The 14,417-nt window shown below is 41.2% G+C and overlaps 1 protein-coding gene and 1 pseudogene across 1 annotated transcript in view; both read left to right on the top strand.

Annotated features, from left to right (window-relative positions):
- Positions 1 to 14,417, top strand: part of ATP1A4 (ATPase Na+/K+ transporting subunit alpha 4) — a 33,867-nt gene that overhangs the window by 1,579 nt on the left and 17,871 nt on the right. The window contains exons 3-10 of the mRNA XM_053915896.1: positions 169 to 372; positions 952 to 1,065; positions 3,235 to 3,369; positions 5,505 to 5,622; positions 8,735 to 9,003; positions 10,497 to 10,695; positions 10,924 to 11,033; positions 11,216 to 11,350. Of these exons, the coding sequence (XP_053771871.1) occupies positions 169 to 372; positions 952 to 1,065; positions 3,235 to 3,369; positions 5,505 to 5,622; positions 8,735 to 9,003; positions 10,497 to 10,695; positions 10,924 to 11,033; positions 11,216 to 11,350 (1,284 nt within the window). The remainder of the gene's footprint in view (positions 1 to 168; positions 373 to 951; positions 1,066 to 3,234; positions 3,370 to 5,504; positions 5,623 to 8,734; positions 9,004 to 10,496; positions 10,696 to 10,923; positions 11,034 to 11,215; positions 11,351 to 14,417) is intronic.
- On the top strand, positions 12,869 to 12,961 carry LOC112318452 (U6 spliceosomal RNA; annotated as a pseudogene).

The raw sequence follows: 14,417 nt of genomic DNA, 5'->3' as shown, positions 1-14,417 counted from the left end.
CCGTTTATCTAGAAAAAACTTCTAGTCTGACCTTAAGAGAACTTTATCAATCTCTAGACCCTTCTTGGGGCTAGAGTGGCAAATCTGAGTTTTGAAGCCAAGTTCTCCTTTGCTATAGCATTTCTTTTTTCATGATTTTCTACCCATTCTTATTTCTTCTTCACACAGGGCCTTAGCCCTGAAGAGGCACAGGAAATCCTGACTCGAGAAGGACCCAATACTCTTACCCCACCCCCCACCACTCCAGAATGGGTCAAATTCTGTAAACAACTGTTTGGTGGCTTCTCCATCCTCCTGTGGACTGGTGCCATTCTCTGCTTTGTGGCCTTTGGCATCCAGATGTATTTCAATGAGGAGTCTACCAAAGATAATGTGAGTCTATTCAACTACTACTGCCCAGCATGGTCTCTGCTCAGCCCCTGACACTCCTGCACAGCAGCCTAGCATTTCTGAAACACTCTGGCCCAAATCTCTAGTACTCTCAGGACTTTCTAAGGAAGTCCTCAGTGCCTCTTGGGTCCCCTGGTCTTTTCTCTGGAAAGTTACTGATTCATCTCACTGAGATACATGGTTTTCCCTAGAAACTTATACTCCTTTGATTATCTTCCCAAATGACCATCATAGCACTTTGCAGTCCCTTTCTCTTTTCTAGAATTTTAATCTCTTCACCTCCTTCCTCCCTATCTCTGTTACTATCTGCTCCCATATACCCCATAAATAACCTTCTTGGAGAAGACCTGGGGTTTTACTGGGCTCTCACTATAGCTCAGGGTTGCTTCACCCAGGAAGCCTTGTAAGCCAGCCCTGTCTCAGAATGCACTTCCCCTGTACTCTCCAACTGAGTCTAATGGTTTCTTGCACCTGGAGAAATAGCTATTCTCCATGCAATCTTCTGAGGATAAAGAGGAAGAAAAGGATCTACTGATTAGCTTTTTCTTTCCCTACCCCCAGCTGTACCTGGGCATTGTACTTGCTGTCGTGGTCATCACCACTGGCTGCTTCTCCTATTCTCAGGAGGCCAAGAGTTCCAGAATCATGGAGTCTTTTAAGAATATGGTGCCTCAGGTAGGATTTGTGTGGGAGGACCTAGTGAGTGGAAGCATAGAATGCAGCAAAATGCACAATTATGAAGTCCCCAAAGAAGTATATCTTACAGTGAGTGAGCTGAGCGAGACTGGTTATGAGAGTGAGGCTCACTTTAGTTTTTCTTTATCTGGCCTTAAAAGTACCCTGAGGATCAAATAGCATAATTGGTAAGGACAAAATAGACAGGAGGATGTTAAGAATAGTATAGGAAAGGGAGCAGCCAAAGAACTTATATGCACAACTCATGGACATGAACTAAGGTGGAGGTATTGCTGGAGGGAAGGGGGGTACCAGGCAGAAGTGTGGCAAAGGGAAAAAATTGGGACAATTGTTAACAGCACAATCAATAAAATATACTTTTAAAAATTGGAGTTTTAACTGGAAATAAAATTTTGGAAAATTCAAAACAAAAAAATAAGGTACCCTGAGAAAGGCAGAGCATCGCCTATGAAGTGGTCTGCTATAGAATGCATAATTTGAATCTAAGGAGCATAATATGAAGCCACAAATGAGGATGTTCTATTTTTTAAAAAATGGCAAAGGAGGTTGGGGAGGCTAGATTTTTCAAATGTTGATGACCTTGCCCTGGCTGGTGTGGCTCAGTGGATTGAGTGCTGGCCTGCGAACCAAAGGGTAGCCTGTTGGATTCCCAGTCAGGGCACACGACAGGGTTGTGGGCCAGGTCCCCAGTAGGGGGCGTGTGAGAGACAACCACACTGTGATGTATCTCTCCCTCTCTCCCTCCCTTCCTCTCTCTAAAAGTAAATAAATAAAATCTTTTAAAAAAAATGACCTTAAAGAAAAAGTACAACTGTGGAAACATTCCAGGTTAAAAGAGGTGAACAGACAAGACAACTCAATGTAATGCCTAGCCTTAGATTCCTGTGCTGGAAGAGAAAAAATATACTGTAAAAGATATATTGGGTCAACTGACAAAACTGAAATGCAGACAGATTAAAATATTGTGTCAATGTAAAATTTACTGAAACTGGTAACTATATCATGGTTATTTGATATCCTAATTCTTGGAAAATGAACACTGAAATATGTAGAATAAAAGATTATGATGTATGTAACTTACCCTCAAATGGTTCAAGAAGAAAGTATTCACATATACCTAAAAATAGAGACAAAGAACAAATGATAAAGCAATTAGGATAAGATGTTAATAGGTGAACTAGGTAAAGGTTATATTGGTGTCTTAGATACAATTTTTATTCTGGAAACTTTTCCAAAAGTTTAGATTATTTTCAGATAAAAAGTTCTTTTTGAGAACCCAGAAATAATATGACAGTAGAAAGAGGTTCCTAGGCACAGGTCTAGAAACTTGGAAAGGAACAAGTTCCAAAATTTCAACCACTTGACGATGCTCTAGCATTATAGCCCAGGATCATCATCTCCCCTGAGCCAGAGTTCTGAGGAAATGTTTTGGGTAGAATGAATTAGGAGTTTAGAAACTAACAGCTTTTGTTTCCTAACAAACCATCCCAAGACTCAGTGGCTCAAAACAACAAACATTATTTCTCACAATTCTATGGCTGGGCTGTTCTGATCTGAGTTGAATTTAGCTGATGCTGGATGGTCTAAAATGACCTCATTCGCATGTCTGGGGCCTCCTCTGAGATTACTGGGGCCAAATGGGGCCAACTAGGGCCTTTCTCTTGATGATCTTTCTTCCTCCAGGATGCTAACTTGGGCTTGTTCAATATGGTGGCAGAGGGGTTCCCAGTGACAACAGGGCAAGCCCCAAAGTGCAAGCACTTTTAAGCCTCTGCTTGCATTACAATTGCTAATGTCCTATGGGCCAAAGCAAGCTATCTATAGTCAAGCTTAAGCAAATGTAGGGTTGGAGAGATAGATCCCATCTCTTAGTAGGAGAAGCATCAAAGTCACATTGCAAAGAGCCCTGCAAACAGCAATGGTAAGAATTTTCAATCTATCAAAGAGCCTTTCAAGAATTATATTCTTGTACACCTAAAAATTGTATCATGCTATTAACCAATGTAATCCCAATACATTTAGTAACCTTAATAAATGATATGGTAAGTGACAATGTAAGAAAAGAGAGTCAGAAAAGGGAACCAGGAACAGGAGCAGAGTAGGAGGAGCAGAAAGCTTTGGAAATGACCCCATACCATCTTCCCACAGAAAGCTCTGGTAATTCGAGGTGGAGAGAAGATGCAGGTCAATGTACAAAATGTGGTGGTAGGAGACCTGGTAGAAGTGAAGGGTGGAGACCGAATCCCCGCTGACATTCGGCTAATCTCTGCACATGGATGTAAGGTGAGGGGATGTGGAAAGCTAGGGGAAGGAGCCAAGCATGGCTTTGAGGCACTATGGTGACCTGGGATCAGTGAAAGTATGATATTATTATTTAGAACCTTTGGAAGTTACAAGTACAGATTTGAGGTTAAAGACAATAAGGTGGGAGAACCAAGATGGCGGCGTAGGTAGATACACTGCGCCTCCTCGCACAACCAGAACTGACAGAGAATCAAACGGCAAGGGGGTCTGACACCAAGGAAATAAAAAATAAACATTCATCCAGACCAGTAGGAGGGGCGGAGACGGGCACCGGGGTGGAGAGGACTCACGTGGCTGTGGCAGGACCGAGACTGGCAGAGTGTGGGACAAACGGGGCAGGCAGTCTGACTACTAGCAGACCCTGCGGCCCCACATTTGCGCACAGATAAACTGAGAGGGCCGAACTCAGAGTGGCAGAGAGCAGGGCAGGCAGAGCAGTGGGTAGCACCCCGTGGCCCCACATTCACACATAGATAAACTGGAGCGAAGCAGACCGCGCAACCCAAGGCTCCAGCTCCGGGAAATAAAGCCTCAAACCTCTGATTGAAAACGCCCGTGGGGGTTGGGCCAGCAGCAGGAGAGACTCCCAGCCTCGCAGGAGGGGTCATTGGAGAGACCCACAGGGGCCTAGAGTGTGCACAGGCCCACCCACTCGGGAACCAGCACCAGAGGGGCCCAGTTTGATTGTGGGTATCAGAGTGAAAGATTGAAATCCGGAGGAGAGTGAAGCGGGCGCCATTGCTCCCTCTTGGCCCCTCCCCCACGTACAGCATCACAGCGCAGCCACCAGCGTTACCCCGCCCCGGTGAACACCTAAGGCTCCACCCCTTAAAGTAACAGATGCGCCAAGACAAAAAAAAATAAAATAAAATGACCCAAATGACAGAACACTTCAAAGCTCCAGAAAAAATACAACTAAGCGAGGAAGAGATAGCCAACCTATCGGATGCACAGTTCAAAGCACTGGTTATCAAGATGCTCACAGAATTGGTTGAATCTGTTTGAAAACCAGATGAAAAAAGGAAGCCTATGCTAAGAGAAACAAAGGAAAATGTACAGGGAACCAATAGTGATGTGAAGGAAACTGGGTCTCTAATCAACGGTGTGGACCAGAAGGAAGAAAGAAACATCCAACCAGAAAAGAATGAAGAAACAAGAACTTAGAAAAATGAGGAGAGGCTTAGGAACCTCCAGGACATCTTGAAACATTCCAACATCCGAATTATAGGGGTGCCAGAAGGAGAAGAGGAAGAACAAAAAATTGAAAACTTATCTGAAAAAACAATGAAGGAGAACTTAGCCAATCTGATGAAGGAAACAGACTTCCAGGAAGTCCAGGAAGCTCAGAGAGTCCCCAAGAAGCTGGACCCAAGGAGGAACACAGCAAGGCACATCATAATTACATTACCCAAGATTAAACGCAAGGACCTACATCCAAGATTACTGTATCCAGCAAAGCTTTCATTTAGAATGGAAGGGAAGATAAAGTGCTTCTCAGATAAGGTCAAGTTAAAGGAGTTCATCATCACCAAGCCCTTATTATATGAAATGTTAAAGGGACTTACCTAAGAAAAAGAAGATCAAAAATAGGAACAGTAAAAATAACAGCAAACTCACAGTTATAAACAACCACACCTAAAACAAAAACAACAGCAAACTAGGCAAACAACTAGAACAGGAACAGAACCATAGAGATGGAGATCACATGCAGGGTTGTCAATAGGGGAGTGGAAGGGGGAGAGGGGGGGAAAGGTACAGAGAATAAGTAGCATAGATGATAGGTGGAAAATAGACAGGGGGAGGGTAAGAATAGTGTAGGAAATGTAGAAGCCAAAGAACTTATAAGTATGACCCATGGACATGAACTATAGGGGGAGAATGTGGGAGGGAGGGGGTGGGCAGGATGGAGTGGAGTGGGGGTGGGAAATGGGACAACTGTAATAACATAATCAATAAATGGATTTTAAAAAAAAGACAATAAGGTTCAGGTTTGTAAGTTTATGTTTCTGCATGTCAATAATGATGATGTTGGTGGCAGAGAAAGCTGTGTCAGCTTTACAAATGATTTTTTTTATCTATGCTCACTTTATGACTCATCCTCCTTCCCATCTTAGGTGGACAACTCATCCTTGACGGGAGAGTCAGAGCCTCAAATCCGCTCCCCTGATTTCACCCATGAGAACCCTCTGGAGACCCAAAACATCTGCTTCTTCTCCACCAACTGTGTGGAAGGTGAATGTCACGTCATAAATACCCTAGATTCAAAAGTAGAGGTTGAAAGATTTCAGGAAGTCTCTATCTTCTAAATGTAGTAGGTTAGGTAACAGCTGGTAAGAAGTAGCCTAGGCTCTCCATCATTCATGAGCTGTATGACCTTTGGTACAAGGTCAAAGCCATCATTGTTACATTTGCACAATAATGACACTAAAAATCACTACCCTATAGATTTTTATGTGGATTAAAGGAATAATACACATAAAATGGTTAGTGCAAGGCCTAACAGATAGTAAGTGCCCTATTATTATTCTAGTTAGCAAATGGACTGTGCTTTATGAGCTGAATATAGCACAGAAGGGAGGAAAATTATTCAACTCTGCTAGGTCTTTGTTCCCCTGAGGTAAACCCTATCTTCTCACTATTCCAAAAGAGGATTAGGGGCATTTAAATTTAACTTCCCAGAGGTGCCATTCACACTTTGGCTTTGCTCCTTCTTCTACATCTTTTCTCCTAAGGAGGTCTGCATAACTCTCTGGAACGCATATTAAAATCACTATTCATACTTAGGAATAAATGTTTAGGTATCTAAGACATTGCTTTTTTTTTTAATTGAACGCCAAGTATGTGTCAAGTGTTACAGATAACCAATTCTCACAGCACTATACAAGAGCTACTACCCTTATTTTACATATGAAAGACTAAGGTTTAAAGAAATTAAGTGCAGTATCCAAGAGCAAAACTCAACAGAAAAGAGGAGGATCAAGGATTCTAAAGCAGGTTTATCTCCAAAGTGCATGCTCTTTTCCCAGACTCTCCTCTGGGATAAAGCTTGCTAATGACCTCTCTAGTAATAAAATTAGTTTATTTGGAATTACCTTAAAGGATAAGGGTAACATTAAGAGTAATATTAAGACTGAAGAAGAATCCAACCGGAAAATAAAATATAGATTAAAATAATTTTTTAAAATTTGATAGACACTTGCAAGCTTGCAAGTTAGCAAGCTTTCCTCAAAAACAGATTACCATTAGATTTCCATTATTAAATTTTAGAGAGAAATTTGCTCAAATTTCTTCTTCCAAAATAAATTTTTCATCAGCAAAGTATATGCTTCAGATAAGGGGGAAAGTGGGAGATAGCATTCCATCTGAGAAACAAGGATCTGGCTAGAATGGAGGAGGCTTCAGCAAGAGACTAGAGGGATCCAAGACATGGCCAGAGTGGTGGAGCTAGGTTGAAAGAATTCTTGACTATTAAATTGAGGGATTTCTGTGCAATCTGAAAACTAGTAGCATAATTTTAACCTTTATCCTAAAGCTTTGCCTCCCTGCTTTCATGTCTGTGGACTCTGACAAGGCTGCTGGTATTGTACTAACATCTCTCTTTGAGTTCTTAAGCATCTTCATGGGGGGCCCAAGTTATTTCTCTGGCATTATATAGAAGTTCATAATGGGATATAGGAGGCTTGGCCTTCTTAACCTTCCTCGGGATTGACCTCAACCCACCCTGTCTCTAGACACATTGGGATTAGTTATTAAATCCCTTTCTCCAAGCATGGAGGAATGAAAATGAAGAGCTAGACTAAACTATGGAATAGTTTATAGATATAGGTGAAATGGATATAGGTGACACCATATTCTACTCCCTTCCAAAATATAAAAGCCCTTTCAACACCTTTCAATTACTTTAGCATCTTCTTTTCACAAGGCTCAATAAATGCCTCTGGCAACCAGTCTGAAACTGAGGTACAGAGTACCTCAGACTGGGAAACTTTCCAGAACCTCCACCTAACATTGACCCTACCTGTCTCCTGTCTGAGCACGACCCTCTTCTGAGACTCATGTAGCTGAAGGTGACTTTGGAAATATATGTTAGATGTTGTGGGAGCTGCCACACTGGAGCTGCCACACTAGAGCTGCCAGATTAGAGCTACCCCTAAAAATTACACATGTGATTTTATATCAAACCTTCTGGAGACCCTCAATTCATCTAAGTAAAATAAATAAACTAATATCTGAGTGCCTACTATATACTCAACCGTCTTCTAGGCTCTTTTAAAAACATTTATTCCTCACAGTTTTGTAAGTGTTTTCATACCATTTTAAAGAAGAGGAAACCTATGTCTCAGCATTTAAGTAACTTGCTCCCAAGGAAACCGCTGGAACATTTGAAAGTTGAACTTCCAGCCCTGAGTTTTTCTCATTCCAAAATAAGTACTATTTGTATAATATGTTGCTTTATGGGGCAATTCTGGCTGTGACTTTAATGGAAGGAATTTCAGCCATTATGGTAAAGCATGAAGAATTATTTTGAGTAAAGAATCTTGCTGAGCCTCTCATTTCAAGCTTCGTAGGTGAGTGATCTGCATCAGGTGTGTGTAAAGCTGAACGAACATGATGTTTCAGCTCCCCTTCTGACTTGGAGCAGTGCTGGTGAAGGGAAGAGCACACTAGCCTAACTGTAATGGCCTATCCTACCCAGCAGAGGCAGACTGGCTCCAGCCAGCAAAGCCCAGAGGGGCTCAGGTCAGAGCAGTGTTTCTCTCCTCAACACTATTGACATTGGGGCAGAATAATTCCCTGTATGGGGAGAGGAGGGCTTTCCTGGGGATGGCAGGATGGTTAGCAGCATCCCTGCCCTCTACCCACTAGCTGCTAGTAACAATTCCCTCCCACCCAGCTGTGGCAACCAAAACTGTCTCCAGACATTGCCAAATGTCTCCAATTTGCCCCCATTTGAGAACCACTGGACTAGAGGACAGGAAGATACTGGAACATAGGACTCTAGCAGATGGGTAACCACTGGAGATCTAGAAACTTTCAGCTACTGAGGGCAAAATAAGAAATATATGGACAATAGAAGACATTTAGATTAAGTGTAATGAAGACCTTCTTGACAGTAAAGACACTTGGAAAATAAAATTGGGTATATAGAGAGAACTGTGAAATCTCTTCAGAGATTTTTTTTAGACTAGGAAACCCTTATTTGTATAAACTAAATATGAGGAAAATAGAATATAATAACCACTCACAGGTTCTTGAGTTTCCACCTTGTTTTTGACCACTGACAGTTTTTGTAGAAACTGAACCCAACATTCCTCCCAACTCATACTTCCCCCTTCATCCACAGGAACAGCCCAGGGCATCGTGATTGCTACAGGAGACTCCACAATGATGGGACGCATTGCCAGCCTGACGTCAGGCCTGGCAGTTGGCAAGACCCCCATTGCTATAGAGATTGAACACTTCATCCATCTGATCACCTCAGTGGCCATCTTTCTTGGTGTTGTTTTCTTTGGGATCTCCATTATCTTGGGCTATGGCTGGCTGGAGGCTGTCATTTTCCTTATTGGCATCATCGTGGCCAATGTCCCTGAGGGGCTCCTGGCCACTGTCACTGTGAGTAGCCAGGGTAGAGGGTGACCTCAGGGCAGAAAAACCACTCCAGGAATATGAAATCACTAGTATGTGTTTCATTGCCAAACCTCTCAAGTGCAGAGTATCCCTAATGTGTATATAGATGTCAGAACATTTAGCTTCCAAATTACATTGACTTCCTCTACCCATATTTTCTGGTGCCTTCCTTTCTTCTCACTGAGAAAGGAAGTGAGTTGCTATAGAGAAAACATTAGATTATTAGGCTCAGGGAGTGAATTCTAGTCCTGGCTGGTGAACTTGTCCAAATCATTTACCTCCAAGCCTCAATTTATTCATCAGTTTATAGAGGAAGACTAATTTAGAGTCATAAAACTTACTGGAAAGGACTCCCAAGACCATATAAATTCAACTCTCCAACCAATGCTGGTTATGCTGTACAAAGTCTATGAGAGGTGATGATTGTTTCTAGTCATGGGAAGCTCACCCCTTTTTGTCTCAGCTCATTTCATTATTGGGTTGCTCTAGTCTGATTGAATTGTGTTGAGCAGAAATATAACTTTGTGTTTGGTCCCAGTTTTCCCATCTGAAGAAACACAAAGTAAGTCAATTCTCTCTCTTCTACAAGCCACACTTTAGATTTTTGACAGTACCCATTATGTCCCCTCAAACTCTCCAGGTAGGAGGTGAAATAACAATCCCTTTCCCTTAGCCATATAACATGGTCTTCAGGCCCCTTGCCTTGCTGATCACCTGTTTGGGGTATGCTTTAGTTTACTAAAATAAAAATGACAATAATACTCAAGGTACAGTTGAACTAGCACAAAAACATCACCACTAGTGATATTACATAAATAAAACATAGCCCTATGATTAGAATTCTGCACTTACATAACCACATCCTAAAAATTCATTGGCTTTTAAAACAACCTGCCACACACCTGACTTTTGTTGAATACGGTCAACATAATTTATAGTCAACAAAAATTTTCTGATTTAAATGACTCCTCAACTCCTCTTTAGTGCTGCAATATTTCTCCTCAATTTCATCATTCTCTCCATTGTTTTTTTAAAAACTATTGATGCAACCCCCACTCCATACATAGAATCTTATACCACAATAAAAGATTAGCTATTAATGTAGTCCTTGGAAAGACTGGACTTGAGAAAAGGGTATGGCGTGAACTTGAATGAACAAGAGGCTGCTGAAGAGAAAAGATATAAGGATCATAAAGGAGTGGAATATGTCAGGGAAAATAAGGAAATCATTCTCTACGACACCCTTGTAAATAATACACTCTGGTTTTAAAACTCAATCTTAAAGCACAAACCAAAATCACTTCACTAATTTATTTTATTGTAGCCACAGATGAAGTTTTTTAAGACTAGGTAGGAACATAAGGGAAATTAGTACAAAAAATTAAAATAGCACAAAAAATCAGGTTTCCAAAACACGAAGTAGTGTGAGTAGCCAGTATCTCCTTTCCATTTACTCTCTCACTTCTTTGTGACCATAGGTGTGTCTGACGCTGACAGCCAAGCGCATGGCAAAGAAGAACTGTCTGGTAAAAAACCTGGAGGCAGTGGAGACCCTGGGCTCCACCTCTACCATCTGCTCTGACAAGACGGGCACCCTAACCCAGAACCGCATGACTGTTGCCCACTTATGGTTTGATAAGACCATCTATGAGGCCGACATGAGTGAAGAACAGATTGGTGACTAGTGGCATTGGTGGGCCAAGAGTGAATGGATGTGGGGAAATGTGATGAGTGAGCTGAGAGGGAATGGTGAGTTCAAAGAAAAGACACCTGGAAAGTGAGGGAGAGACGGAAGGTGTGTAGGAAAGATGTCTCTGTGAAGTTCTGGGGTACAGAACAGGATGGAAATAATTCCCTGCTTTAAACTCTCCTCTCTCCTGCTCACAGTTTATTCTTTCTCCCTAGGGAAAACATTTGCCAAGAGCTCTGATACTTGGTTTATCCTGGCTGGAATCGCTGGCCTCTGCAACCGGGCTGACTTTAAGGCTGATCAGGAGACCCTTCCCATAGCTAAGGTGTCAGGCCTAAGGGGGTAGAGGGTACCTCAGTGCTTTATGAGCAGGGTATGTCCAGGGTATAACCCACTCTCTCCCAATAAATTATTTTTCCTGGTGCTCAGTGATTTCCCCAGGCACCCTCTCCCACTCTGCCCCTCTCTTTGCTCCATGGGCTTAAATACAAAACCCCATTCTGCCAGCGGGCAACAGCAGGGGATGCTTCTGAGTCAGCCCTTCTCAAGTTCGTCGAGCAGTACTACAGATCTGTGAAGGAGATGAGAGAGAAAAGCCCCAAGGTGGCAGAGATTCCCTTTAATTCTACCAACAAGTACCAGGTACAGAACCAACAAAAGTAGGAGAATGGTGGGGGGTAGGGGGCTCATCTTTTGGTGAAATGGGAGCTTTGTGGCCAACCTTACCTCTAAGAAGAAGGATAGAGACGGTGGATAACCAGCATCCCAACTAGGAAGAAGGCTCACCCCAAGAGAAGGTGATAAACAGGTACAGGGAGGAGCAGGTGATGAAGGGAGAGGCATTCAGTCCTAAAGAGAGCTCAAGACTACACCACTTGTGAAGAGAGCAAGTCATAAAAGGCTCTCTTATGGCTGGTTGGTAAAAGCTACATTATAGTCCCTGTAGCAGTTAGGAAGCATCTTTGTTATTACTGTGACACTAGCCACTGCAGAATAAGGCTGGATTTACATGATATTTCCCAGACGCTCCTCATTTCTTAGTCATCAGTTTTTCTTTTCATTCCATGCCTGCAATTCTAGCAGCTGTCATCAAGTAGATCAGGGGTCTCAAGAATGTTCGTGAATTTCATTTCCCATGAGCATTTTCTCTGTTATCCATGGAGTAGCAGCAAGGGGAGGAAAAATGCTGAGTGAGGGAGAGTGGTGGCACTAACAATAAAATCCATGAGAGGGACAGGAAGCACAGTATTTCTCTCCCACATGAGAATCCTACCATACTTTGAAGAGACAGTTACAGTGGAAAGTTGGAAGTGGTAGCATTGATGTGACCTGAACTCTGCCAACTAAGGTTCAAGTTCTATGGGACAGTTGTAATTTGCTAAGGGGAGTGGGATTCTCTGAGTTCATGCACTACTTATAAAGGTCAGACGCTCAGGTACAGTAACAAAGAAGAAATGAGACTCCCAAAAGTCAGTTTATTTTTTTATCTTAAAAAACACATAATAGTCAATAGCAACCCAAGTTGCTCATCAATAGAAAACTGGATAAAAAAGTTGTGGTACAAAATAAAGTTGTGGTACATATATACAATGGAGTATTACTTGACAAAAAAAAGAGAGAGAGAGAGAGAATGAAATATTACCAGTTGTGACAGCATGGATAGACTTAGGGGGTATTATGCTAAATAAAATAAATCAGTCAGAGAAAGACAAATACTATGTGATTTCATTTATATGTGGAATCTAAAAAATAAAATAAACAAAATTAAAACAGGGGTCATAGATACAAAAAAAAAGACTTATGGTTGCCAGAAGGGATGGGACTTGAGGGGCTGGGTAAAAAAGGTGAAGGGATTTAGAAGTACAAATTGGTAGTTACGAAATAGTCAAAGCATAAGGAATATAGTCAATAATATTGAAACTGTGTATGGTGCCAAGTGGGTACTGGAAACATTGGGGATAACACTTTGTAAAGTATATGATTGTCTAACCACTATGATGTACACCTGAGACTAATAGAAAATAATATTTTTTAAAATGGTAAAACTAAGAGCAGAAATTAGTGCATGAACATGTTTAATCATAAGAAAATATTCAGAATAATTTTATGCCAATATATGTGCAAACATAAAGTAAAAATTTTCTGGAAAAAAAAAACATAATGCTCATGTCCACAGCACATATAGTAAGATTAGAACAATACAGAGAAGATAGCATGGCCCCAGGATAACATGCGTAATTGTTCCATATTTTTGTGTTTGAAAGTTGCTTAAGAGTTTTCATTACAAAAAAATATAACTGAAAATAATAATAATAAAATAACAAAAGCTATATAGATTTTTAAAAACCCGATCACCTATATTTTCACATTGAACACTGAACAAGTAAGAGTTAAAGAAATAGATCCATAGATTTTTTTGTTTCAACTGGCTTTTAGTTTGTGTAATAAGATAGGTCACCTAGGCCCAAACTGCAAATATATTTCCACTTTTTTCTGACATTTTAGTGGTCTCACTAACCAGACAGGAATTTTGTGCTAGACAAGGCCAAATTAAAGCCTTTGACAAGAAAGAATTAGGTACCTCTCCCTCTAAATGATTAAAAATAAAAGCAAGGCATAGTTATTACATTTGTTGGGATGTCCAACAAAATAGCAACTTTACCCAAAGTGACTACATTAGTACTTTTTCTGAGCTATGGAATACCAAGTTCAAACACCAAAATCCTCTTCTATGGTGCCTCCAGTGCTCAGCTACCCTTGCTTGGGCTTGCTTAGAGGAGGCTCCAGGAAAACCCCTCTTGCCAGCTTGCTCTTAGTGTAGTTAGAGACTTCAGTCTGCATGCTGGTCTTTTGCAGAATTTGGTCCTTTCCCCCCTCAGAGATGGAAATGAAAGAAAGAAGGTTCTCTGTTCTGGTGTTTCCAGATTTCTCCCACTTTTTCCTGTAATTTTCTATCAAGATGTGATTTTTCTGTGACCAAGTTAGTAGTTTATGTAGGCCTTGCTCTCATCTCCAATAATCTCCAATAAATCGTCTACAAGTATGTATTAGGCACTCAGAAAATTAAGTTTTTTAAAACTTTACAAATTTCTGCTTAAACAAGTTAAGGTTTTTCTTCTCAACCGCTTAAGCATTTTCTGAATATAACTGATCACTTTTTGAAAGTTTCTAATGAAATGGTTTTGACCACTTTACACACACAGGTTGCCCATCTTGCTTATCCTTTGAGCAGTATAGTCTGGGCTTTACTGTACCAGCTTATTTCCTTTCTTTATTTTTATTTATTTAAAAAAATTGTATTATACATTATTTTTATTGTATTTTTTCCATGGTCATTTATCCCCCCTATATCCTTTTCCACCTCCACCGACTCCCCCCCCCCCGACAATCCAGCTCATTTCCTTTCAATGTGCTAATTTTGTTACCCAACAGGCTATGTAGCAGAAATTTCCTGTGGATCATAAAAGGAACCCCACAGATAGTTCCTTTTCACAGATTAGAGATCAAAGAAAAATCCAAAACCTAAGTTGACTTTATTTCTCTTTCCTCCTTGTGTGTTGTCTCCTCAATTTTCCTTCATGAATATGCCCTTCCCTCCCTGCACCAGCCACATTGACCCTGACTCTCACATTCAACCCAGACCCCCTACCCTCACCATCCAGACCCTCTCAAGGGACTTCTCATGAATTTAGGAGAGTGTGGAGAGGGG

This window comes from Desmodus rotundus, chromosome 12 (genome assembly GCF_022682495.2).
Source record: "Desmodus rotundus isolate HL8 chromosome 12, HLdesRot8A.1, whole genome shotgun sequence".
NCBI classification, from domain to species: domain Eukaryota; kingdom Metazoa; phylum Chordata; class Mammalia; order Chiroptera; family Phyllostomidae; genus Desmodus; species Desmodus rotundus.
The sequence above is the reverse complement of the archived record's forward strand: the minus strand, read 5'-3'. Positions and strand labels throughout refer to the sequence as shown.